General features: G+C 40.9%; 1 protein-coding gene across 1 annotated transcript; it reads right to left on the bottom strand.

The window, feature by feature from the left end:
• Positions 1 to 1,137: 1,137 nt before the first annotated feature.
• Positions 1,138 to 26,132, bottom strand: tshr (thyroid stimulating hormone receptor). Its single transcript, XM_072362425.1, has 10 exons — positions 25,809 to 26,132; positions 17,587 to 17,658; positions 16,323 to 16,397; positions 12,204 to 12,278; positions 9,422 to 9,496; positions 8,695 to 8,772; positions 8,011 to 8,079; positions 6,709 to 6,786; positions 3,810 to 3,998; positions 1,138 to 3,374 (listed from the first exon to the last, which is right to left on the bottom strand). Exons 1-10 carry the CDS (start codon positions 25,973 to 25,975, stop codon positions 1,925 to 1,927), a joined length of 2,328 nt encoding a protein of 775 aa, XP_072218526.1. The 5' UTR covers positions 25,976 to 26,132; the 3' UTR covers positions 1,138 to 1,924.
• Between the last annotated feature and the right edge of the window lie 41 nt (positions 26,133 to 26,173).

Genomic DNA, 26,173 nt, shown 5'->3' with positions numbered 1-26,173 from the left:
ATGTCCAAATAAATCAAGTCGGAGTCTCGTTCGGGTTTGCTCAGCTCTGTCTATTAATTGGACCATGAGCCCTACCCACAGTTCTGCGAGTGCGAGTATGGATCATGATCCGAAACCCATCATGAGCGCAGCGGCTTTGATTTTTATCCTCCTCGACGTGCTCGTACCGCTGACCTGTGAGTTGATGTTAAGTGGCAGCGGGGGGGAGGGAGGCCCTCACAAACGCAGCCAGGCCCGTCATTGTGGGGCTCGGTGTGCTTTGGATCTGAACGGTCCACACCACGCTCTTATGCTGTCAGTGGGTGATTGGGCATCATAAAGCTGTGGAAATCATCCCGCTGAATATGAGGTTGGAATTTACAGTGCGACTCCAGTCTGGAACAATGTGAACTGATGCAGCTCTTTTTTTTTTTTCCAACTTTCAACTTGAAAGTCCTTCCAGTTTTGAGGTTTTAGACACTTCACATCCACTCATGCATCAGAGTGGTATAGAGCCGGGAATGCTGCACAGGTTTTTTTCCAAACTGTGCAGGAATCTGGTCAGAAATGCAAAAAAAAAAAAAAAATGCAAACAAAATCATACGGGTCCGCAAATGATCCCTCTTTCCTGGAAAGTCCCTCCTGTTCATCTGTAGATAGAGGAAAGCGTCACCTCGCAGATTAAATGCTAACCAGATGTTACGCTGCTATTTGCAGAGGGTGTCCTTTAACGCACATTAGTTCAATATCACACAAGCTGCAGCAGCTCCACACGTGTGTCAGCTGTATTTGCTTTAGGCTCTACCAGCAAGAGCAGAGCTATCTCCCCTGATTGTATAAGTCACCAGTTTCCGTAGAAGCATGGAAAAACATCACGATCGTGCTAGAAAAACAACCATGACATTCCAAAGGAGAGGCACGACCTGAACCGTATGGATTTGTGATTTTCATACCTGTGTGTGATTTGTAAAAACTTAATATTGAAAATATGCCTCGTGTTTACTTTTTTTGCAATTGGATCGCATGTTCCTGCGAGACGATAAGATAAGGTAGCGTTAGAATGGGTTTTTCTAGATCAATGCGCAAAAAAAGACCGTATTTGGTCAAATTAACAAAAAAATAACAATGAACTAACGTAGACATATTTTATTACTCTAAGCAATACATCAGTTTGGTGCAGGTTTATGCCACAAATAAAAAGCACACTGACACAGTCCACCTGTGCTGTAATGGTACTTTATCTGTTTTCTAACATCACAGCCAAACTCTGAACCATACTGCGCACCATTGTATTTACATTTAAGTCTCAGAAAAATAGACAAAAAAAAAAGTCCTTTTTTTCGTCCATAGGTCTCCATTCGTTATTGCATATTTACATCAGACACAAGTGTTAATCTGATGGGGGAAAAAAGAAATAATGTATTTTTGTATTATCTTAAACTGGGTAAGTTTACACTGTTGAACGGCACTGAGCCAGCAGGCTGTCCTACAACACAATCATCACACATAATGTGCCCCAGAAAGGTCATCATATCATTGCAAATTCAAGACGTTGTGCTATGTTTTCTTGTATCATTTGAATTGGAGTCAATATATAATAAAGATAACGTATAGTTTGCTTATTGTTAAATGTGTTTGAACTATTACCCTTGCTCTTTTCCTGAATGTAATATCTGTATAATTCTATTCCTTCCACTGAATGCGAAAGTCTACGAGTGAGATGAAGTTGGGCTCGTGTTTCAGTGACACTTGATACGTTCCAACAACTGGAACCGTAAAATCGTCACAGCCGAAATTGTGAAAACAGCTGAACTTTGTCTGAGAGCAGATTCAGAATATCGGAGCATTCGTTTAAATATCCAAACAGATCGTCCAGGAACACTTCGAGGCTTCTTCTCTCCCACCTGAACCTGTTTCGTTTTGCCATCTCAAGCTTGTGTTCGACTCACGTGTCAACACCCTGGCTCTCCTCTGGGCTTGACTTTTGGCTGATTGGTTTGTTGTAGGCATGTCCCGAGCACCTTTTCAGGTGGATGGGCACGTCATTCTGGCCTACACTCTCTCCTTTCCTAACCTTTTCTCTTCGGACCTGGACAGTCCCGCAGCTGCCCTTTGATGAGACTGTCTGACCTCTAAAGAGTTGTGCTCGCTGCTGACATAGGCCCACCTTACTAAGGAGGATGAACACATCTCCCCTGAAGGCCTTAGTGAAGATGGCATAGAGGAACGGATTAGCACAAGAATTAAGGGGATAAAAGAGCACCAGTAAAATCTTGGAGTTGGAGACGGTGATAAGGGGCCGATCTAGCACGGCAGACATGGCGTAGAAAGAAATGGGCGCCATGCACAAGAAATCAGTGAAGATGAGGACAGCCATGCGCTTGGCGATGTTTGTATCCTTGGATCCAGAGCGGTAGTGAGGGTTGTGCACTGCGCAGTAGATCTTGACGTAACAAGCACAGATGACGAAAAAAGCCAGGACGTTCAGGACCAATACCGACAAGATGTAGACCTGAGACACTGTGGACTGCGTGTCCATCGGGAGACAGATGCTGACCTTCTGGTAACTGCTCACCCCAACCAGCGGGAGCAGGGCCAGTAGCAGGCAGAAGATCCAGCCACCTAACATCACGGCTGCCGCGTGGTGCAGACGCAGCTTGCGGTCCAGCCGCATGGCAAAGGTGATGGCGTACCACCTTTCGAGGGTGATCACAGTCAAGGTGTAGACGGACAGCTCGCTGGCGAAGACTGTAAAAAACCCTGCAAGTCCACAACCGGCACCCGTCTGCCAGTCTATGGCGTGGTTGAAGTATTCGGACCGTGTGTGGAGGTCCACGGAAGCGATGAGCAAGAGGTAAATGCCCATGCATAGATCTGCAAAGGCCAGGTGGCACATGAGGAAGCGGGAGACTGAGAGCTTGTAGTGGCTCGTGAGCAACACGAGGAGCACCACCATATTTCCCAGAACAGCCAGCAAACTCACAAACCACACGGACACTCGCAGGAAGCCAAAACCCATTATGTCCTCACACGGATTGAACTCGTCGGGCACTGGTGCACACGCCACCTCCTCTCCTTCCTCGCACACCACATAATCATAGCGACTGTCAAAGTCTTGGCTGTTGTCCTCCTGGGGGTTCTTGAGGGTCTCTCCGAAACCCACTTCCTCATCTGGCTGGCCCCCAAAGTAGGTGTGGTAGTGGAGACTGCCACGGAAGTCTTCTCTCCTCAGGTCTTGCTGGGACTCTCTGTGACCTCCGTCGCTCTGCTCCTGGTCTGGAGGCGTTTCCACAACACTGTCGCCTTGAAGAAAAGGCATGCGAAGGGGCCCCACGGAGCGCTTGTGATGCTGGTCGTAGAAAGCTGTCAGGTTACAGATGATGTACTCCAAAAAACTGAAAAACACATGCAGACGAGTACAGAAGATTGAGTCCATTAAATAATAATGTAGCTCTAAGTAAGACAAAAACAAACTCATAGCTGGCTGCAAACTTCACAAGCATAATTAAGTCATTTATACTGCATATCCAGATGAAGAGATGGAAATCCAGTTTTGAGTCATGATTAGTCTGACTTAACCTTTTTCCTGCAATAACAGTGGTGAGTGACACTAATTATGTCAGCGCTGTAAGAGGTTATAGGTAAACATGGCAGTGCGCCTTCAATCTCTGCCAAGATCCACACCGTACAAGTGCAGCTGATTCCCCTGACTGTGTATCATCCAAATACATGAAATACTAAGACTCCTACATCATTCACGCACTTAATCTTGTTGGTCTCTTGTAGGCTCAAACGCCAATTACAAAATCAAGAGCTGATGGAAAGCGCACCCCCGTTTCTTTTTGAGGTTTTTGAAGCCGCAGCAGTGGCTGGGGTAGGTGAGATTGGCGATGGTGAGGTGTTTGAAGGTCTTGATGGGCGGCAGTTTCTTGAGAGCCCAGGCGTTGCGCGCCTTCAGCTCCCGCAGAGAGTCCATGCCTGTGGTGGGCAGGGAAGAGACCCCCGTCAGGGACACGTCTCTGAAATCAAGGCACGGAATGAAAGTGGTGAAGAAAAATTCAATCATTAACATTCTGCTAAAGTGAAACTCGACAAAGAGACTGCAAACGTTGGCGTAGAAAAAGGGAAATCCACCATGAGCTTTATAATTCTTGCCTACGTACTTCGTACATCTTAAGAGCTTTACACTGACCAGAGTTGGTGGTGTCAGCCCCTACCATCTGCCGCACAAAGAGACCACTAAAAGGCATAGTCGTACTAGAGTCCCAGTCTCTCTTTATTAACACTCTACGGACAAACCAGAGTAGAACTCTTTGGGAATGCAGTGCATTCGATTGTTTATAGGTGATGAAATAAAGCCCACAAGGAAAAGAACACTACAGTAAGACACGGTGGAGGTATGTCATGCTGTGGGGCCTCTTCACAGCCTCTGGTACTGAAAACACAGGATGTTCCAAATGAATGATGAAATCCAATATTTTTAATTTATTATCATTTTTGCTTTTTTGTGTGAAATGTGTTACCAAGTCTCACGAAACAAGGTCTCAGGGGAAGTTTTTTGGTTTGGTGCCAAACAACCCGAAGCACAGACCAAACAGCAAGACAGATGGTTGAGGATGGACTGTTTTAAACTAGTTGGCAAGGAGACATGACCTAAATCCTATTGAATACCTTTGGAAAGACCTAAAATCTGCCATTAAGGACTGATGGATGGTTCTGCCAAGACAACTGTACGATGCCAATAATTGTGTTTGGAGTGCATTTTGCTCTCACACTATTTTACTATTACAGCTTTTTAAAACAAGTCTTTTTGCTCAGTGCTAGTCGTATTGTATTTGTGTTGGCAGACAAAAGACAACTATGGGGTTTAAAGGAACACGAACCGGTCAAAACATGTGACTGAATCACATTGTAACATTCAGACCAGGCTACCCTAAGTCGTTGTATTTGCATGCTAATATGAAGAAAGGGGCTCAAGTCATGATATAGAACAGACCACTAAGCGTCGGCATATAAGCAAGTACGAGACACAGTGAGACCAGAGAGCCGAGAGATGGATTAAGTGACACTCTCCATCTGTTTCCTTGCATGAACTCCTCGGTCCTTCATCTTTAAGTAATTACATACGGTATTTCTTGGGCTATCATGCCAAAGCCAGGCAAACCTCACTGAGACAAAGGAGACAATCACACCAACATCCCGTGTGATCCCATTATCAGGACATTCCAGTGTCCCACACTGGACACTCTCCCCTTCCAGGGACCGAGCAGAGTCCAAGTTCTCCTTTGCTTTCTTTAGTTTTCTGACCCATCGTAGCTCTAAGTCATTGCTTAATTTGATCAAATAATAGAAACACAAGCAGGCAATTTCATATTTGGTAAGAGCTTGTCCATTTTTAGTCCCATTTGCTCTCTCTACTTCTCTGTCCAGTGCTCTCTTTTCCTCTCGTGGGGCTCATTGTGTAAGGCAGCCCCTGTGAGTTTAAGTCTGATTTTGTCATTTCCAGATGTTTAGCTCATGACCTCATGAAGGTGACCTCAGTCAGGACATGTTCCTCGGTGGAACAGAGGATGACCTGCACAAAAAAAAAGACTTTTTTTACCTAACCCAACACTTCACGGCTCGATTAGAGCCTCAACGGCAACCAGATAGCCGTGGTAAAGCGTGCGGGCATCAAGTATCCTTTAATATGAAGCCCAGTATCTGAAGTTCCCTCATCACATGCTTGCACACAGATTTCCTGGTCACTTCATTGCAGCTGTGAGGGAATGATCTCTACTCTATCCTGTCTTGCAGACATGTGTCACCTAGTCTGCACATTATGAATGAGGACATTGTTAAAGGCAGCAGTAACTTGACACAATGCGAGTAATTACTAATACAGGGCTATTGGTTATCGATATATCCCCCATTGGGGGTTTGCTGCAGGTGGTGTGTTTGAGGAGAGAAAAATGTGAGAAAAGTCTTAAGAATTCTAAAAAATATGAAAAAATAAACACGACTTGCTGAGAGTGTAAATGGACGATCAATATCAATCTCTATTATGAATATTACGTTACAGACAGCAGCCACCTTAATAAAACTGACTGAAAACAGGAAAAAGCTTGCACGGCTCTCCTCTAAGTTTGCGAAATCTCCGTATCAGCACCTCGAAAGCCAGCCTATTAACACATTACATCACTTGTGTAATATTGTTTCAAAAACTGATCATTTATCTGCGCTAACTCTCAGCCACAGAGTCTATTGGCAAGTATATCGGTAGTATTTCCCAATGTTTCACTTTACAGATAAGACTGTTTAATGTGTGCTGTTGTAATTTGTTTAATCTTAAAGTGTAAGACATATTATATTACTAAGATATATAAAATTACTTTCTTATGGTGTCTGTTTTAATCCGAGAGATAAACCAGACAGAAAGCCTGCTGACAAAGAGCAGCACCGACAACATAAACTAAGAAGTTGGAACGGTTCTTCTAAGAGCCCTGGGTGTGTGTTCGTAAGTCGTGTGACTTCTGTACATCATCGTTTAGTCCCTAAACTCGTTTTGATTTCACTTTTTTTGCACAGCATTTCCATTAAAACACTAAGTTTTACAGCTCAAGCTAAGCGTGACGAACCTGTGATATTTCAAGATTGGATTTTGACACGTTCGGTTAAATCAAATCATGACAAGTAGAAGTGTGTTTAATTGGTGTTAAGTACAAACGGTTGATGAGAGCAAACACTTACAGAAGCATGGGGCCACTGATGGTTCCTGTAAAAGCCCTGTCATCCATTCTGGTCAAATACTTATTCCTGTGGAGGTCACTGGACAGGAAAGCACATGTATAAGTTCATTAAAAGAAAAGCTATTCTGCACATTTCAGTCAGACAGAGGCTCAAGCCTCATCTCTGCATATTTCTGCGTTTATTCAATCTTTTGTGTGGGGGTGGGGGGCATGATGGAAAAAGGCATCACTTTCTGTATGTTGTTGATTCAAATTAAACAGCATAAGATACAAAGGTGTACTTAAAACATGCTGCAGCCTCATACACATCTTCCCCAAATCCCTTAAATCTAATAAGGATAATAGACCTGTGAGGGGTGTGTTTGTCTTGGTCAGGCTGTGCTGAGATCAGTTCTCCTCTCAGAGGAGATCAGGCGCCAACACAAACACCCGTGTGGTAAGACTGACTAGTTACAGACCGATGGCTTAATCTGACTCTTATAAACCCTGAGCTGAGTTTAGGTGTTGTAAAAGAAGTAAGGGGTCTTACATTAATGTCATTAATACCTCATATCCTGATTATGTGGGTTTTTCTGGACCGGAGGGTGAAATGAAGAGAAGAAAACATGTTGCGAGAAAAATGAGGAATCCTCACAGACTCGTTATTATACGAATGAGACTATTAAATAAACAAGCATGGGGCTCGTCTCGGAGACAGCGTCACTGAGTATATGTTCGAGGGGAACTCTTAAAGCAGGCTTCCTGTTATTCACTGTTGGAAACATTTTCCCTTGAGAACTCCGTCCTACTAATCAAGAAGCCGGGCTTCGGCATTTTTGAGTACATATGAGATGGCCCACAGAGAACCGACTGATCCTTTTGCTTATGCAGTGTAATTTGGGGTAAAGAAATACACATCCCAGATGTCAGTAATGGCTTAATCCAGGCAAAATGGTGAGTAACCTAATTTACGTGAAGATGGAAGCTCTCTAAATAGACTGCTTTCAGTGTCCCAGCGCCAGAGATTCGATGGCATATAATAAAACAGTGTCTCTGGAATCTCTAAACAAGCTTTGAAACTGAAAGCTCATCCCGCTTCATTGTCAATAAAATAAAGATAGAGCCAGCACCAAGCTAGCTTAGCCTCATATTAGCTTAAAAGCTACAAACTGCTGAAATTGTCTCTTAAAAAAAAAAAAAGATAAGAACGGTAAGAGAGTGAATATTAGTATTTCCCAAAATGCCAGACCGTTTCATATCTCTAACTAAATCAAATCAAATGAATCAAGCACAGAGTTTCAGCTCACAAAGGAGAAATACCTACACTTGATCTAACTTCGTCCCATTAAAGGCATGATGTTGTATCTCTCTGAAGCCGTTTCCATACAGCATGCTGCAACAAAAAAAAACACGTTTAACAGGAAAATGCTCTCTTTTTGGTGTAACAAACAAGCCACTGAATGTAAATGCTTTCCATGTGCTGATCTTTAGTTTGTTTCCCCGCAAGAGTGACAGAGCTAAGTGGGGACTACTTATTTCCTATTTTATGGTGAGATTTTTTTCTGTCTGTGTAATTTTTTGGCTTTTTCTACCCAACATTTACCCCACTTACTGCTGTCCCAAAGCTAACCACATACATGCAAGTGCCTCGCTGTGCGAGTCAATGCCTGTGTACTTGTTTTTGCTATTCTTGTAAGACTCAAGTGAGGTCAGGGTGAGGACATGTTTTAAAAGTGAAGTCATGCTGGACAGTCCACATTTCTAGTAGGGACTATTCTAGGATTTCTGGCAAGGTTTAGAGGTAAAGACCAAAGTTAACAGAGAAATGGTACAGCGTTACTAAAGTATTTATCTTATCAGCATTTCCTTTGTATACATATATTCATGTATTTGCCTTAGGTTTTTTGGGAATTCTTCTTTTTTTAGAGAATGTATGTGCAGCTGCTCCTGCTGTTGTGTGTGTGTGTGTGTGTGTGTGTGTGTGTGTCGCTCCGGTCCTATATCTCACACTGTCAGCACTTCGCTTGTGATGCCACTGAACGAGTTGGCCGGGATCGCTGTGATGTAGGGATGATCAACAATTTCCCTGCAAAGGAGGATATAGAACAGAGAGGAAATGAAGCAGTTCAATAAATATAGACCTTTCACTGGATAGAAGCATGGGGAGAAATGTGGTGTTGATGTCTATATTCTCAAGTATTACAGCTGGGTAAGAACATTTATTAGATTTGGCACATAAAGGAAGTGACTGCCAACACAGAAATGTGTCTGTGGTTGCAGTTCTTTTCGATCGGACACGGAGAAGCAGACCAAATGCACTTGCAACCACATATTGTAGGATCTAATATATCAATCGAACCCGATGAAATTTTTGAGGAGAGTGGCCCTGTCGGTGGAACTGGAATTTCCCAAAAGTTGAACCACATTTCTCAGTTGCTAATCTTCTAAAGAAGCAAAAACACGTAACTGTCGGATATTTTTGCTGTCTTTCGATGCTCTTCACTTTGACAAATTGACAAAATCATGAAAGGCTAAAGAGTACATTTGCAGAGGAAGAGCAGATTCATCTTCCTGTTCCTTAAGTATAAAATATAGTGCAGGAAAGAGCAGGTAATGGCAAATGATGCTCTTTACAAGCTTATATGTGAACTGTACTTCAGGAGTTACTCCCAGCTGACTTTGATTGACTGCCGGTGCTTAAATTGGCAGTTGTAAGCAAGCAGGCAACAACTTACAGTATGAAGTTCATGTCATTGGAGTGGATGTTGCTCAAAGCCGGGAAGAAAGTCAAGCCAGTGTTGAAGATCCCCCTCAGTGAAAAAGAAACAATCATGTTTAAAAACGTAAAAAATAACAAGATGGGTATTACAATACCAATGTTACAGTTCAGTTGGGGCGAGGGGCATTCTGGGAATTTCAGAAACAAGAAACTGCCGTGATTTTCATTCAATAATTATTTTACTGAGCCTAGCTAATTTAATAGCTCGACTCTTTAGGTTGCATGAATGGTGTTGCAGATGGCGTGGTTAAAAAAAGGATTTTATTAGAGCAGAGCGACAGTCTGGAAACGCTCTGGAAACAAGTTGACATGTAGTCTTAAAGGGGAACGCCGGTATTTTTAAACCTTGACCTTATTTCTAGCATGAAATAAAGACAGATAATGCCTTATTTAGAGGCTGCATCGTCCCTGCCCTGTTCACTCCATTATATGGACATACGCCGATCACGAGTTATCTAAATAGCTTCTGATGGACGCCGATTTTCGCCAAACTTTTCTTGGTGAGTAGATAAACGTATTTCATGCCAGAAATAAGGTTTAGGTTTGAAAATACTGGAGTTCCCCTTTAAGGGGGTGATTTTCAATCGAATTTCTGACCCTTGTATCCATCTGACAAAAAACAGGGGCAGCTTTAGTTGAAATTCAGCTGTATTAAAATAGACTTTACTGTTTTTATAAAAGAAAATAAATTTAAAAAAAAGCACAAACATGGAACTTTGGAGTATGTACAAATACCATGGCCCATTTAAGTCTAGTTGAGCACATACATGCAGGAGCGATTCAGTCCTCAACTAGATTATTCTGTTGTGTTAGACCAGTGATTTGGTAGGATTTTTTAGATTTTGGTTTGCTTGGGCCTCTTGGGAAAAAAACCTCTAGTCAGTATGTTTACACAACTTTAGTCAAGTGGAATTACTGTGTCAGTCTGACTAGGACTGGACTTCTAAAATACATGTTAACAGTACATCTGGTGGAAATAATACAAAATTTTCTAAGTCACAGTAACAGACCCAGAATATTGGGATTGGGAGTTGAATTTCCCCCGCATGTATACATTAATTCAGAGTCAAACTGGCCCAGGCCAGAAGAGAGACTGGCAAAGGATAATGTGTATCTCATTTGAAAAAAGTAAAGCATACAAAACATATGAAAAGTACTGAACTGTAAAGCTGTCCAATTCGCCATGTGACATCTCAGTCTGCTGTTTATATATGCTGCCATAAAAATGGAGTCATGGCAGATAAAGAAACGGTCTCAAGTAAGGCACATTACATGAAGGAAGGTGAAAAAGTGATAAAAGCACTTTTAAGACTAGCAGCTTCATGCTTTAGTCTTCATCAGCTAAATGGTATTTTACTAGGAACATGCTGAAACATCTTTCTACACAACACTGGATTCGTTTCCAGGAGTGCCTTGTATTTGATGCTCTACTGCTGTTATTCACATCATCTGTATTAAGTTGACACTTAACTCAAAGCTTATTTAGTTTAAGATTTCAGATCCAAAGCAGTTAGCAGTTCTGCTGACACTGAAAACCTATCTTGTGCACTTGTTTCCTCTGAGAAAATTGGGCTAAGAATTATTAAAGCAATAAGGAATAAAGAACTGGATCTGTAAACAGCACAAATAACGGCATTGAGATCAATAAATTCATATGGTAAATGGACTGTACTTGTATAGCGCTTTTCTAGTCTGTTAGATTAGACTGTTAAAGGTCAGTTAGAGTCTAACACTACATGCCACATTCACACACACTCATACAGTGCGTCTTAGTCAATGCATAACTACGTGCTTCCTTCACACACATTCATACACTGATGGATGCATCGGTTGGCAACGTGGGGTTCACTGTCTTGCCCAAGGACGCTTCGACATTTGACCCGGGGAAGCCGGAGTCGAACCACCGACCTTCCAACTGGTGACTGCTCTTCCTCCTGAGCTGCAGCCTCCCCACATATCAGGTCCCACTTGAAATAATTTAAAAACAAACCTAAAAAAAACCAACGATTAAGATTGACATAGTTTTCAGCTAGAAAAAAAAAATGGAATCGCCATTTCTAAAACAAGTCATTTCACCTGGCTGAGTTCCTTTTAATTATCCCTTGGGGACAGATAGAGTGGATCTAAATTAGAATTTGATACACAAGAAACATGGCCCCAACAAAGGAAGTGTTAGCTGAAACAATGGAAATAATTATGAACCTTGTTCAGGAAATGAATCTAACAAGACGTATATGTCTTTGTTCCCATTCAGTTGCGTCTAAAATTTAAAGTCAGTACAGTACAAAGTCAGTACTGTCACTCATTCAGTCAACCTCAACAACTTTCATGAAATCCAAAGTCAGTCAATGACCGAGTTTTACTTTTGAAAATAGTTTTATAATTGAGGAATTAATAGGCGCCCTGTGATGGACTGGCGACCTGTCCAGGGTGTACCTCGATGACTGCTGGGATAGGCTCCAATCCCCCCGCAACCCGAACAAAGGATTAAGCAGGTATAGGAAATGGATGGAAGGATGGATAGTTAATGGGCACCGGAGATACACATGTCTTACCATGTTTCAAGTATCTGGCTCCACCGTTTTGCTTGAAACATGACTAAGTCGTGCTTGTCAGATACAGTACAACGAGCACATCAATATCACTATCAAAATGATTCCGTTTCAGGAATCACCCCAAATCTCAATGTCATTGAAATTAATTCTAAAAGAGAAAAATATGTTCTGAAAAATACTTACAGGTACTTGAGGTTTGGTAGATGTTTAAAGGCTTCTGGGTCAATGTACGTCAGACTTTTTGTGTTACGAATCTCTCTGAAAGAACAAGCACAAAGAGGTGTCAGCTACTGGAAATGCACTTACCCTTAAACTTAAGCTCATTCTGGGCTCGAGCAAAAGACTGAAGTGTCATGGCCGTGAGTGACATGTGACATACACACTGCACAATGCTCACACCTGCTTAGGGGAACAGAGCAAGGCGAATGCCAAGATGCAAGAGAAGGGAAACTTGTTGCAGACAGCCAGGACCGGAAGCAAAGTCCAATTAGTATTTCATTAGCATGTTTATTCTGGTCCTCGCTGGCCAGAGTAAACACTTCTCTCTGCTATCTGAAGCCATGTGGTTCTCAGGAACATGTATCCTGGCCCTTCTTCAGACAACTCGTTTGCAAGGTGTCTGAAGAAAAGTCCCTGGGTGGATGAGGTTTGTCTTCCAAGAGTTTAAGCTAATTCTTAAACTGAATTGTCAGATGTCAGCGAAATACAATCATGATATGATCTGTCAAGTGGGGCACAGAACTGCTGAATCTCTGTTGCAGTTCTTTTAATTATAAACAGTTGTTCAAAGAGCAGTGTTGAAGATTTGACAGATAACCCTTGTACTTGGATTATTTGTTGATAAGGTTTGCGTTTGTATGGGTGGTCTTTCTTTTTTTTGCCCAGCCATGTAGATTTTGGCTGGTCATGTTAACCAGAGAGTTTGAAAAGGTTAGCGCTCTTGAAAGCAGCCTTAGTGAAAAATAGGATCTGGTACCTTGTGCCAATGTAAACAGCACCATCATCATCATAGAGGAAATAGCCCTGCCGAGCACAGACGAAAACACACACCAGCATGTTTGAGTGAAAAAAAAATCGAGAGACAAAAAAAAAAAGTAACTTTGGTCAAATTCTTTTTTGCCAATTGGGAGTGGTAGAGTAAGCTGTGGGATATGTAGAATGGAAAATGTAGCTGTATATGTAAAATTAATGCTCTGTTTTTGGTTCTGCTTTATACTTCCTGAAAAAAAACATCTGGTTTCTTAGCTGCTAAAAGCTACATACTACGTTTGCAGGATAGTTGCTAATCTTATTTACTGTACTGCTGTAAGAGCTTGGATTTAGGTTGATGACAGTGATAAGACTAATCTGAAACTGTAAAGTAAAACCAAAAACAATGAGTTAGGGTAAAATCTAACTAAAATGAATTGCAACCATACATGTTTGAACTAGAGAGCAATTCTTAAGAAAGCCAAATTAATGCTATAAGGTTGCATGCATGTGGATGTATCATGATGGTAATGTATTCACTTTCTGTACTTTCAGCAATTCAGATGTAGTTAGCTGCAGTAGCCAGCCTAACTCGAGAGCTGCTAGCTAGACCAGTGCTCCCAGAGCTTGTCCAGTTCAGGATATTAGCGACACACTTCAGAGCCAAGGCCAAGCAAAGACCAGCAGCACTTAGTGAGCCTATTGGAAGCTCAGTCTTTGCGAAAGCTGGCAGCTATAGTAGTTCTGGAATAGCCTGGAAACTTGCAGAACAAAAATTCAGCCGGGCTGAAAGCTGACCGGATGATCACTTGTTGAGTAAGCCACTAGTGTTAGGAGAGCATGGCTTGCAGAGGGCGCAAGTTCTCGCTTGGCATTGTCTCTGCTATGTTTACACTGCTACCTCTCTGATTAGCATGCTAACTCTGGAACTCTTTAGATATGTCTTTTAAACTTATAACAAAAACAAACTACAAAATCTTTAGGACTAGTTTGGTGAGGTATCTTCTATCGAGGCAAAAAAAATGTGTATATTTTCCATCTGTTTGTTTGTTTGTGTCCTTTCTTTGTGTCTCTCCCTTTTGATTTGTTTTAATGATTTTGTACTGAGGGGGAGGATTTTACATAAGCCCTTTGGGCTTCTTTTACTCTCCTGCACAATTATTTGCTTTTGGGCATTATTTAATTAAATTCTTGTTTTTTTTATCATTGTGCATATGAATAAATAAATAAAAAATAAAAAATCTGATCCTATCTAGATCAGAAATCCAGCATCTGGTGGCTTCCGGGGTTAGCTCCTGTTCCACAGGTGAAAAGGGAGAAAGCTTCTCACTGTGTGCTTTTGTCTCCTAACCTGTACTCACTTCTCCTCAGCTTGCTAGCTTCTCATTTCATCTGTTCCACACAGCGCATGCTACATAGCCCTAACCCGCAAGTTATAATAATTTATGTAGCAAATACAAACTGTCTGACCTGACCTAGCTAAGACTTTGGGTGTTGCTCCGTAGATTCAAAGGCGAAATCCTAAGACAGCACTCACATCTTATTTTGCTCATGATATGCTAAACCTGATTTTTGAGGTGAACTTTTAATCATGTATAAATGGCAAGCAAAAGTGTGCCGAAAGTGGGATCTTACATATCTGCTTTGCCATAAGATCACTTTGACTTACAGACAAGCACTTGGTCGTATTCATACTTATTATGATCGTCTGCGCTGAAGTTTTCTATGCAATTGCAATCAATCAGTCTACAGTATTTGTACTCTTTTAATGAAGCATTACAAAGGTTTGGAAAATGCAGACTCCTTTCCTCAAATAAACGTCCATATTGTTCTTCTTCTTCTGCGCCTGTTTATCTATTTCCTTGATAGTAGCACGTGCATCTAGTTTGCGTGCATGGTCAGCACAGTTACAAATTTTTGAACTACACACAGTCAAAGGGACCCTTTTTGGCCCTCTCAGACTGATGCAAATTAGCAAACATATGTCACACAGACCTTGCAGACAATCATAAGTGGTTACTATGAATTCTTATCTAGTGTACAGGGTGTAAAGCTACTAAGATAAATAAGAATGACCCAACAGTAAAACATGAAATGGTGAAATACTGTATAAATCAATACAAATGGTTGAAAAGGAGAGGATGAGCTGTTTAAAACTGGCCTAAATCCCCTACATTTCCTTTGGCGATCCCTGCTAATTGAAAATCTTGAACATAGCAATGAAATGGATTTTAGCAATGGAAAAGAATCACACATTACCAGTTAGGTGTTAGGATCTTCTAGCAGTAATTCTACTTCACTAAAAAAAAAAAGAATCCGTGAAATTGATGGCTTCAATTGGTGGTGGCACAATTCAAACTTCTCCCAGCCCCCTTTGAATTCTTAGCTCCAACTGCGGTCCTTGATCCACAGCTGCTGTCTGCCTGAAGCAGCCAGCAGGAAGCAGAACATTAATTTGCGTCTGACCCTGAAAGAAACCTGAGAGAGATGCCATTATCTCACTGTATGTATGGAACTACACCGCACCAATCAGTGGCAAATGGGCCTCAGAGATCCAAAATACACCTCAGAGCACAGATACAACCCTCAGCTAGCAATTCAATTTATTGCTTCTGTCTGTAATTTTGAAATCTGGAATTCAGCAGCTAAAAAGGAAAGATAATTAAGATAGAAATGAAAACCAAGTGACGCTTCAGGTCATGTCAGACTTTTTGCTGTAGGCCTTGTTCATAGTCACTTTCAAATTGCTACACTTGCATGCAAATTGCTGTGTCACAGAAAGCTGTTACTTAGGACAAATCGTTCACGTAAGCAGACAGTCTTACAAGAATATCTGAGGTGCTAGGAGGTGTTTTGCTGGGAAGTGTGTGGTCCAGCAGGGAACTCAGCCATACATTTTTATCCCTTAATTAATTAAGAATAAAGTACACCTTGCTAGACTTTTCCCCCTGAGCCGTTTTAATAAGAGCTGGGGTATGAAGAAGATGAGTAGGTAAGCTTAAACGCTGGCAGCTTCTCTTCCCTCACATGCTTCTAAGACTGAACTTAGCAGGAATGCAGTTCATAATGAGTTATTTAAATGAATTAAAAGGTTTCTTATCAATTCAGTTTTTAGTAATTCTCTGCTTAGAATAGAAAAACTGCTCAGCACCACCTTGATGAGGAGCATTAAGTGTTGAGAGGGAGAAATAAGCACCTGATGTGATTCTTGCCTGCTTCCATTTGCTGTCAAGCTTCAAAATGAAGCTTTTTTTTTCTTCTCCAGAGAGCAAATGGAACAGCTTAATCAATAAAGATCAATAAAGAGTGTGCCCTTTTCCTTTAGTTACTCACATGTGGGTGATTTTCCTCAGGCTGTTAAACGAGTGCTTCTCCAGCCTCTGCAGCTTCACATCCACTGATATATATCTAAAAGGGACAAAGGAAGTTTAAACCAGACCTGCTGAACAAATTGTCTCTCTGATACACAAAAATTACTTTTATTCCGCTTGTGACCTTTAAAGAATGAAGATACTTTATCGAAAATAAAATACTTTTATAAAATCTCTTCGAGTGCACGCTTCTAAAAACAATCCTAAAGTCTGCAAGACTTCCCTCAATCTATAACTCTACCTTTTTTAAAGCTTCCAAAGTCACGGGTAATTTTACAGGCATGCGCCTCCTGTATAGATTACCTAGTCATCAGTCACTCTGCTCCCATTTGTTATTACTTGGTAACATGTATGCTCTTAAAATAAATCTTGAACTTTGCACCAAATCAATCTAAAAAACTCCTTACTCGTCAGAAAAAAATTCTTAAAATATATACTTATTATGACCTTCTTAATGAAACTCACCTGAGGTAATTCTGCAGTCAGAGTGACATTGCATTGGTTTTCTGTCACGCCCATCTTTTCATTTGGACAGTGAGCAGAGAGTCAGGCAAACACTTGGCTATGTGGACTTGAGACTCACAGAAAACTGCCCATTGACATTCATTTCCCCTCATGTGTGACTTGGACTCACTTCAGGAACAAAACTCAAGTGTATATTTTACCTTGACGCAGAGATCGCACCTCTACTGGGACTCTAAAATGACCACATACTCAAAGGGTTCTGCTGGAGTAGCCAACCAATGCCCAAACCTTGCTGTGGTTGAAGGACCAACATTCATTTTAGAAAAGGAACACATTAGCTTCTTCAGTGGTGATCAGATGCCAGTGGTCATACTAAACAGAGAGGATATCATCTGCTTAGGTGGGAGACAAATGGGATGTGCCTGGCTACCTTTTGATTTGGTTAAAAAAGAAAATTTGAGGTAGGACAGAGGGGCAAAGAGAGAAAAAAAAGGACTTTATTGAGATAATCTGAATTGCTCTGCCAAGGAAGTAGATAAACAACATTGATCCATAAGCTGAAATACTAATCCTCTGCTCACATTCCAACACATTGCAAACTACATTCTTGGACTGAGTGAGAGTCCAATTTAGCGACGACTTTGTGCAAGATCAACTCGTTTATAAGTTGATGTTGTGTCAATATCTGATTCCATGCAAAATCTTCACACCTTTTTTGGCCCTTTAAATAATGTCAAGTTAAATCAATTGAGAATACTCACATTCTTGAGATGTTGATCGTGCTGGCAAAAGCATCTGTTGGCACTGACAACAGACGGGTCTCAAAAAGCCATCTGGTTAAAGAAAACATAGAGATGAGCATTCTAGATGTCACATTTTCACAAGCACACATGCTCATACGCTTACGCACGCACGCACACACACACACACACACACACACAAACATTACCAATCTCCTCTGCCAGTTGGACCCAGACTCACCATTTTGTCATCAGGAAAGGGTACTTTAAAATTTTCAAAGGAATAGGCTCACATTTTAGTAAAACAAAACCCAGTTTTACTGAGTTAAATGAGTTTGTTGAAACGTCTGTTAAAATATGTAACCAGAGCCAGAGGACAGTTAGCTTGGTTTAGCTTAGCATAAACATCAGCCTGTTTCAATTCTTGTTTTCACATTAAAATCTTTGTACAAACAAAAAAAAAGAAGTTATATAGCATTTTAGGTAGTGATTTGTTGTGGTTTTTGTGATGTGTTGTTGCATCTTTTTTCTTTTTTGATTCAGTCTGGCTAGCTTTTGCTTCACCGCTACTAAGCTAACCATAACTACCAAACACGTAATCGTAAGCGTAGTACGAGTATTATGGCTTGAATGTTTTATGGGTATGTTTGTCCAACAATTCTTGATTTTAAAATAATTTTTTTTTATAAGAACAAAGACATTGAGTTGAAGATAAACACATTTTGGTTTAAAAAGGATTAAATGTTTCTTTAAAGGGAACAGTGAAACAGACAGTCTCTCTCGGAATATGAACAAAAGCAGGTAGGCTACTTGGATCCAAGCTGGAAACCAAATCAAACAATGTCTGGGTGTGATTACATCATTGTTATATAAAAATCACTGTGTAGAACTCCAGTGGAGGTTAGGTGAAGAGGCGGAAACTGCTCGGTAAGCCAAATCATGGGCTAAGCCTGAGGTGTAGATGGACTCTTCATTATGTTCTAATTTAAGACACATGCACCAAGACACAGAGAAAGTTGGACATTTCATTCTGAATCACAGACCTTCACATTCTTCTGGGTAAATCTGTACCAAGTGTTACTTGTGGACACTGTGGAGTTTTATTTTTATGGGAATTTGGGTTTTTGCTCTCATTTCTGTACAGTAAGTTTGAAGCAGATACCATAGGATGGTTTCTCTTGATAAACAAAACACTGAGAGCAGGAAGAGATGATGACAAGTTGGACATGGTTACTTGTGTAAAAAACTGAGCCAATTTGCAAGTGTTTTCAACCTGTATTCTACATAATGGGCAGCAGGGGGCAACTCTTGTTTTTGCAAAATAAATCTGTTTGCATCGTCTTTAAGAAAGTCTGAGGAAAATGACCCTACTTTTCAACTGATTGATGACCTAAGAAAACATTTTCATTAAATGTTTATGGTCTTAAGAAGCTTCATATCTTGATTAATAATTCTTGATTAACTATTATCAAATGGACACAGTGCCAAAGATGTCATGTCAACAAATCATAGTTGACATGACAGCTATTACATCCATCTGTTTTATGCAGTTTATGTAGTCTTTATGTTGTTGCAACAAAGGCAAATAAAGGCACTGTATCTCCCACAATGTTGCCTTAAAGTTGTGGTATTTCTTTCATGTGATCTTGCTGGATATCTCGCTGTGGATTTAGGAATCATAACAAAGTAATTCAGGAAAGGGATTAAGATGGTAGCCACATGTGTGATTGTCGTGTTGTATTCTTGGCTCAAGAGACACACAGACAGAGTTAATTCTACTGCATCCTGCCTCAACTAGAAATACTGCACCATGTGTCCATTTGGAAACAGGTTGAAAAATAAATGGTTTGCCCAAAGCCACCATCTTCATGTACCTTTGGTTTATCAGGGGAACAATGGACTAATTCAGAGACTGAGATCTGGCCCATAATTCTGAATCACACCCACATGGGCGGTTCGGCAGTCAGTAAAGACGGGTGCACGGCATTCTGCATACGCTTTGACAAACTCAAACAAACACAGGGACACAAAGCAGATCCTGATACCAGACACCCCAGTTAGAACCCAAATAACCAGCATGGATTTTACCACAGGGCAGCTGGGAGAAGAGAGATGAGCCCATCTTATAGGTTTAAGAAGAAAATTGCTGCCTCAATTTGTCATTTTGGATAGAAACCATAGAAACCCATCAAGTTTGGAATTGAGTTTGAAGTGGCGAGAGGCCGTGTAATTCATACTGGTGTCAGCAGTGGATTTACAACATAGCTGTGTTTACTGGGAACTCTGTCTCCTTTAGATGTGGTCTATGGCAACTGGTAGTGCGGGTGAGTTTCTTATTCCTCAACAAATTTCAACCTACATTTTCTCCAAAGAGAGTCAGTGTAAACGCCTCTCTTGTTTTAAATATATATATATATACATATATATAAACACACTTATTCCTATTTGTTTTCACATAAACCCATAAAAGTATTAGCAGAGTGTAATAGCAACAATTTCCATTACCAATGTATTGGTACAAAATTAATGGTTGGGAATTTGTCAGCATTTCCATTAAACCCGGCCACAGCTCAAATATGGTCGACATCCCACTTTGTTACGTGAGTGCTCATCTGTTACCATCCAGGAAACAGAATTAGGATTCAGTCTGTTTTATTAAAGGTTGAGGGACAACAAATATCATGAGTTATCACATGTCTGAACTCCAATCCAGGAATTCTGAGGTTTCTGAAGGACTGGAACTGCTACCCCCCCTCCCCTTTTTTCCCCTTGAAGTCTTTTTTCCTCTTAATTATTCTCAAATGGAACTCTCTGGGTGTTTGAGAAATGTGCTGTAAAAGGTAAATATTGTATTTGAATGCATCGTCCAGACGTAGGAGGGTGTCACGCTACGCAGGCTTTTTAGCGTGTCTGTGCTTTCCTTTCCACCTCTCTGACTCCCAGTGACACATGGAGTAACCTCTACACACACACACACACACACTCAAAGTACTCCAAACCATCCACATGTGCACACCGACATGGAGAAACACACAGATGTCTGCTTTGCATTCACATTTTGTCTTACCAAAAGAACTTTTGCATGTCTTCCTGCACAAAATATATTTGAACTAAACTATTATGTCAATAGCAGAATTAGAGCAGCGTATTTACGTGATTTGGCCAATTTTATTTGATTTTTTTGCATGATTATAATGAAGGAGATATTTGATTTGTATGTCTCCACAATTCTTTACTAAATAAACTGTACAAAGAATAGTAGTTTTAATTATTTAGTTTGCTTCTGAGAGTTAGACGAGATTATCACTCTTCTTCATGAATTTTTAAGTTGATGAACTTAGCTTTGCATAAAGACATCAAGCACAAGACAGCGAGAGTCGGTATATCATTATTCTTTCACCCAGCCTGAAACCTCTTAGGAATGCTCTTGTTTGTTTCTTTAAGTAGTCTTCAGGAATAGTTCTGCAGGCTTCTTGAAGGACATCCCAAAGCTCTTCTTTGGATGTTGGCTGCCTTTTGTTCCGTTCTCTGTCAGATGATCCCACACTGCTTCAATAATGTTGAGGTCCAAGCCCTGAGGAGGATTCATCCCTCCATAAGACCTGTTGCCACTGATTTTCAGTCCACTTCTTTCGTCATTTGGCATAGCTCAGCCTTTTCTCCCTGTTTCCCCTTCCCTAAGAATGGCTTGTTGACAGCCACCCTTCCATGGAGACCATTTCTGATGAGGCTTCAGTGAACAGGAGATAGATTTCAGACCTGCCACTTCTTTTTTTGTCCTTCATTTGTCTCCTCAGTTTCCTCAAATTCCTTTCGGACACACTACACATAATGTTGTTGAGATATATACTTCGATTTTGGCCAATACTTCTTTGGAAATAAACTTGTTGATGGAAAAATCAGTCAACCTGTCTTGTCTTTGAAAATTTCCCCAGGTACGACAGAAGAAATGGGAACAAACAATTTATCTTTGTGATAGATTGCTAGTAACAAATCATCTATACAATCTAAAATTGGTTCTTTGCTAAGTAATCTCTTCTGACCATTGTTGTTACGCTGTCTGTTATGTTATATACACAACACTGACTCATCTCTTCAGTAGGACAACTTTCTTTATGTTTGAATGATTCAAAGGTGTTAAATAGCGTAACCAAGAAACAAACACATCGCTCGGAAAATGGTCAAGTACAAGGCTTAGACTGAATGAGAAAAAAAAGCTGCCACTATCCAAAGAAAAGCTTTAAAAAACCTTCGGAAAGCCTGGAAAAGTTTTGTTTAAGCCCACATTAAAAGATTATGACAATGTCCAGCTCCTTGGAAGCAAAATATGAATAAAAGAGGTGTTTTGGTCGATATAGTGAATAGAAAAAGATATTTAGTTGACAGAATCACAACCCAACAGGTGGAACAACTTTAGCAGAAGTCAGAAGCCACACAATGAAAAGCCAGTTGCACAACTGAACTCACAGCTGGACCTGGCAGTAGTCTGAGTCCCCACTGACCTCATCAAGCCAATGGGGTCAATCATTCCTCTGTATGAATACAATAACATCAAACTTCCTCACGCCTCATGTGCTGGAACATCCCACTCTATTTCTGGCTTATTTGGTCGATATTTTTATCGGGAAGGTTGACAGTGTAAGGTGGCGTGCTTTCATGTCTTTTATCCTCCTGAAGGGTGCTGGGTAAACTTTGAGCAGGAATGTGAGGAAATTGTAGGGAACACTCCAGGCACGTGAACATGTGAATTGAAGCAGTGATCAGGAGATAATTTTATGTGATGGGTGCTGTTGGAGGCAATGCAAAGTGTTGTTTGGAATTCAAGGATGAAGAGATGTTCCAATAAACTGTAAGGCAGGAATGAGGATTATCACAACATAGCCCAGAACCTTTTCTTTAGCTTGATGCTCTTTAGCTCGAGTTATTGTTGGTGAAGCCTACGCCCAGGCTTTGTGTGAAAGAGAAACAAGTTGATTTAAGTGATAGTTTGGCCATTTAATGTATGCCCACAGTGTATTAGAGATGGGTAATGTCTTCTAGATACTGGTATAGTTTAACATCGCAAGCCATAGAATACCAGAGTAGGGCTGGAAAGTGTCTCTCTAAATAAAACCCTAATTCCAAAGTAGTTGGCAGGCTGTGTAAAATCTAAACATAAACAGACTGAAATTATTTGCAAATCTCACAAACCAATACTTTATTTTCAATAAAACACCAGAAAGACGTCAAATGAAGAAAGTGAGACATTTTATTGTTTGATGTTAAATATTCGCTGAGCTTGATGGCAGCAACATATCTCAAAAGGGGCAGCAAATGACTGAAAAAGTAAGCGGTAGTAAGAAGAAACTGCTGGAGGAACATGTTTAAACCAATTAGGGTAATCACCAACAGGAACAGTAACATGTCTGTGTATTAAAAGAGCACCTTGAAGAGGCAGAGTCTCTCAGGAGTAAAGATTTCTGAGGTTAAGCAATTTGCAAGAAAAAAGAAAAGAAAAGTGCATGTCCAACTTGTGGAGCAATTTCCGAACAATATTCCTCAGTGTAGAATTGCAAAGATGATCTAATTCATCATCTGCTGTACAAAATATCATCAAAAGACTCGGAAATGGCTCCCATCCAGTCAGTCTTTTTCAGGACAGGCCTTGCATTTTTCAGCTTTACAATGCTAAGCAACATACCGCATCTATTACAACAGCATGGCTTCATAATAGAAAAGCACCTTAGAGAGGCAAAGTCACTCCAAAGTACAGATGGTAAGAGGCTCTGTAACCTATGGAAATCAAATTCTGAAATTCTTTTTGTAAATCCAGGATCCAGCAGTGTCTTCTGCACTCAAAAGCCTTCATCTCTGATGGTTTTGGGGTGCATTCGTGGCTATGGAACTGGGAACTTACACGGTTGGAAAGGCACCAGCAGTTCTGAGAGGCTTATACAGGTTTTAGCGCAACACATGCTCTCATCCAGATAAAATCTTTGTCAGGGAAGGCCTTGCATATTTCAGCAAGACAATGCTAAACCACACAGACATCAATTCTTCAGTTCAGTTCAGTTTTATTTATATAGCGCCAAATTACAACAAATATCGTCTCAAGGCACTTCAAAGATACAGTCCAATTCAAGCCAACTACATTCCAATAATTGTAATGCAATCAAAATCCAATTAATTAAATTCCAAATTAGTCCAACTCATACCAAGCCAACTAAAAATAAAAAATGCAACCAACAGGTTGCATCGAAGCTTCTCTTCGATTCAATCCCCCATCCAAGGAAGAAACCTTCGGGGGGGCAGCCATCTGCTCCAACCTATGACAACAGTATTGCCTCAGAGTAGAAGATATTGGGTGCTGGACAGGCCTGCCTGCGGCCCAGACCTTTCACCAACACAGGAAATGCAAAATATGACAAAGAAGATTCAGGACTGTTGAGCAGATCTTATATCTGAAAAGAGTGGCACAATCCCGTCCCAAAGGTCCAGTTACTGGTTTACCCCAGTTCACAGATATTTGCTGTGAGTGCCACACTGAAATGGTCAAATGTTTCACCTTCAACATTCGCTGTTCTTTCTGAAGTCAATTGCGAATAAAATATTGACTTACGAGCTCTGGGAATCATTCCATTCTGTTTTTGTTCATAATGTCCCAACTTTTTTTGGAATTGGGGTTGCATGCGGAATAATAACCAACAGTGGCCCGTGTCATTGCATGTATTGCATTTCACTGGGCTGTATTAGCAAATGGAGCTGTTTAGTTATTTCCACGACAACGCCGACAGATTGATCCGTTTATACGTCCACGCAGCACAGTTGCACTCAACATTCACAAGTGCTGATTTAAAGGGAAATATCCTTTCTCACACTTCCAATATGATGTTTCCACACCAAAGAGCCCATCTAAAGGGTATGTTTCCATCAGCCAAGATCACGGATCACTGGTTGCTCTCTATTGCATAATTTTCTCTCTGTCGTTAAGCAGTTTGGAACGTGCAAAAGCCCTGCTACATTTTTCAGAGGTCCTGACAGATGACATCATGTTGGTGTTTATACAGTTCGTAGGACGTATATTTTGGGTGCCAGATCATTGTTTTCTTTCAGTTGCTCAATTCTCTGTATTTTCTTGCACATTTATAATTAATCTAGGAAGTTCAAGGTGGGATTTTTTTTGTTGTTACACAAAAAAGAGATGTGGATACGTCCCCTTGGACTCTCTGAAAACCTTATGGACACATTTTCCTCAGTTTTACACACCAGGCGTGTGTCGTTTGAAAAAAGGAAAGTCGCCAGAAAGTTGATGATGAAAATAATGATGCCTCGCAGCCCTCTCTGACAGTAATATTACCCCTCTCTGTACCTTGCTCTTACTGGAAATACTGGAGGGAGAGGGAGTGGAGGTACTGTGATTCTTCACCGTAGTCCGATATCTCGCGTCTATAGCACCTTGGTTGTAATTGTGCGACAGTTTGCATAGGTCGAAGAAGAAACTGAAGTCAGGAGGTAGCCTTGTTATTTCGCTCTATTTTCATCTCTAGTTGCAGGGCTGGTCAGGCATGTTTGTCACTACCTTAAGAAGCAAAAAAAAATCACTAGATTTTCCCATTATATTCCTCCTCAAAAGACAACAGGAGCCTGAATGATTAACAGCAAAATGAACTCGAGGAAATAAAGGCTGGGTGCTTGCTCAATAAAAATATGGCGTTCTAGTCATCAGAGCACAACTCAGAAAAGCAGAAATAGCAAAAAAAGAAAATGAATGGTATGTTGCTATCATACGTTACAACCATGGGTTGTGTGATATCAGGATATAAAGTTGGGTCGATGGTTTAGGAAATCTTTAAAAAAATAAACCTGAATAACTTTGCACCAATGCAGTTGTATAGTTCCAAAAATAACCTTGAAAGTTGTATGTAAAAAAAAACATCTATGTCATGTTTAAGTTGTGTTAAGATTGGTTATTTCATACCAAATTAGGAAAACTGTAGGCTACAAGTTCCACACAACTTAAGCACTTGTGATTTAAAATAACAGACGACTAACAGAATGATACTTGAAAATGGGAAAAACACTTAGCAACAGATGGCCTCCAAATCCCCATGCGTGCACTTTGGAGGAATATTCGTGTTATTGTAGTGTAGGCTAATGGTTTTTCCTCGGGGTTAAAGGCAATTTTTAAATCCTAAATACATTGAAAAAGAAAGAAAACCCTCAGCAGAATCACTTTTGCAGCTGCGTTTCGGACGCCTACTCACAGTGTCTCTGTGCTTGCTGGAAACCTCGGGAGGATATCAATGTCAAAGCAAGAGATGGTGTGGGTCCTCCACTCTGAGCACTCGCAGACAGCCGGGCAAGAGTCAGCGTCCGACGCGGCGCTGCTGAGGGAGACGAGCGTAAACAGCGCGCACGTTATCACCTGCATGATGGAACCCTGCTGGCTGTCAGTTGCCCTCCGAAGTCCACAGCGACTGATTGTTCAGTTTGGTCGCAAAGTTGGTCTGATGTAGCCTCTGGTGTCCTTAGGTGAAAAGCGGTGGAGCTGCAGAGGAGTGTTAATGCTCAGTGTGCTTTACAGGGGCCCAAGGGTGTCTGGGAGGCTGTGAAGGTGGGGATGCCGCAG

The sequence above is a fragment of the Leuresthes tenuis genome, unplaced genomic scaffold (genome assembly GCF_036924035.1).
Source record: "Leuresthes tenuis unplaced genomic scaffold, fLeuTen1.0.hap1 SCAF_13, whole genome shotgun sequence".
In the NCBI taxonomy this organism is placed as follows: Eukaryota; Metazoa; Chordata; class Actinopteri; order Atheriniformes; family Atherinopsidae; genus Leuresthes; species Leuresthes tenuis.
Note: the sequence above shows the minus strand (reverse complement) of the source record. Positions and strands in the feature narration are given on the sequence as shown.

Bases quoted from the DNA above. Each gene is read 5' to 3' on its own strand.
- tshr (XM_072362425.1), bottom strand. From the start codon at position 25,975: ATGCAGGTGATAACGTGCGCGCTGTTTACGCTCGTCTCCCTCAGCAGC. The intron at 17,659-25,808 runs GTGAGTAGGCGT...TTCTTTAACCAG, and splicing joins CCAGCAAGCACAGAGACACT to ATGGCTTTTTGAGACCCGTC. The intron at 12,279-16,322 runs GTGAGTAACTAA...TTGTTCTTTCAG, and splicing joins CTGAGGAAAATCACCCACAT to AGAGATTCGTAACACAAAAA.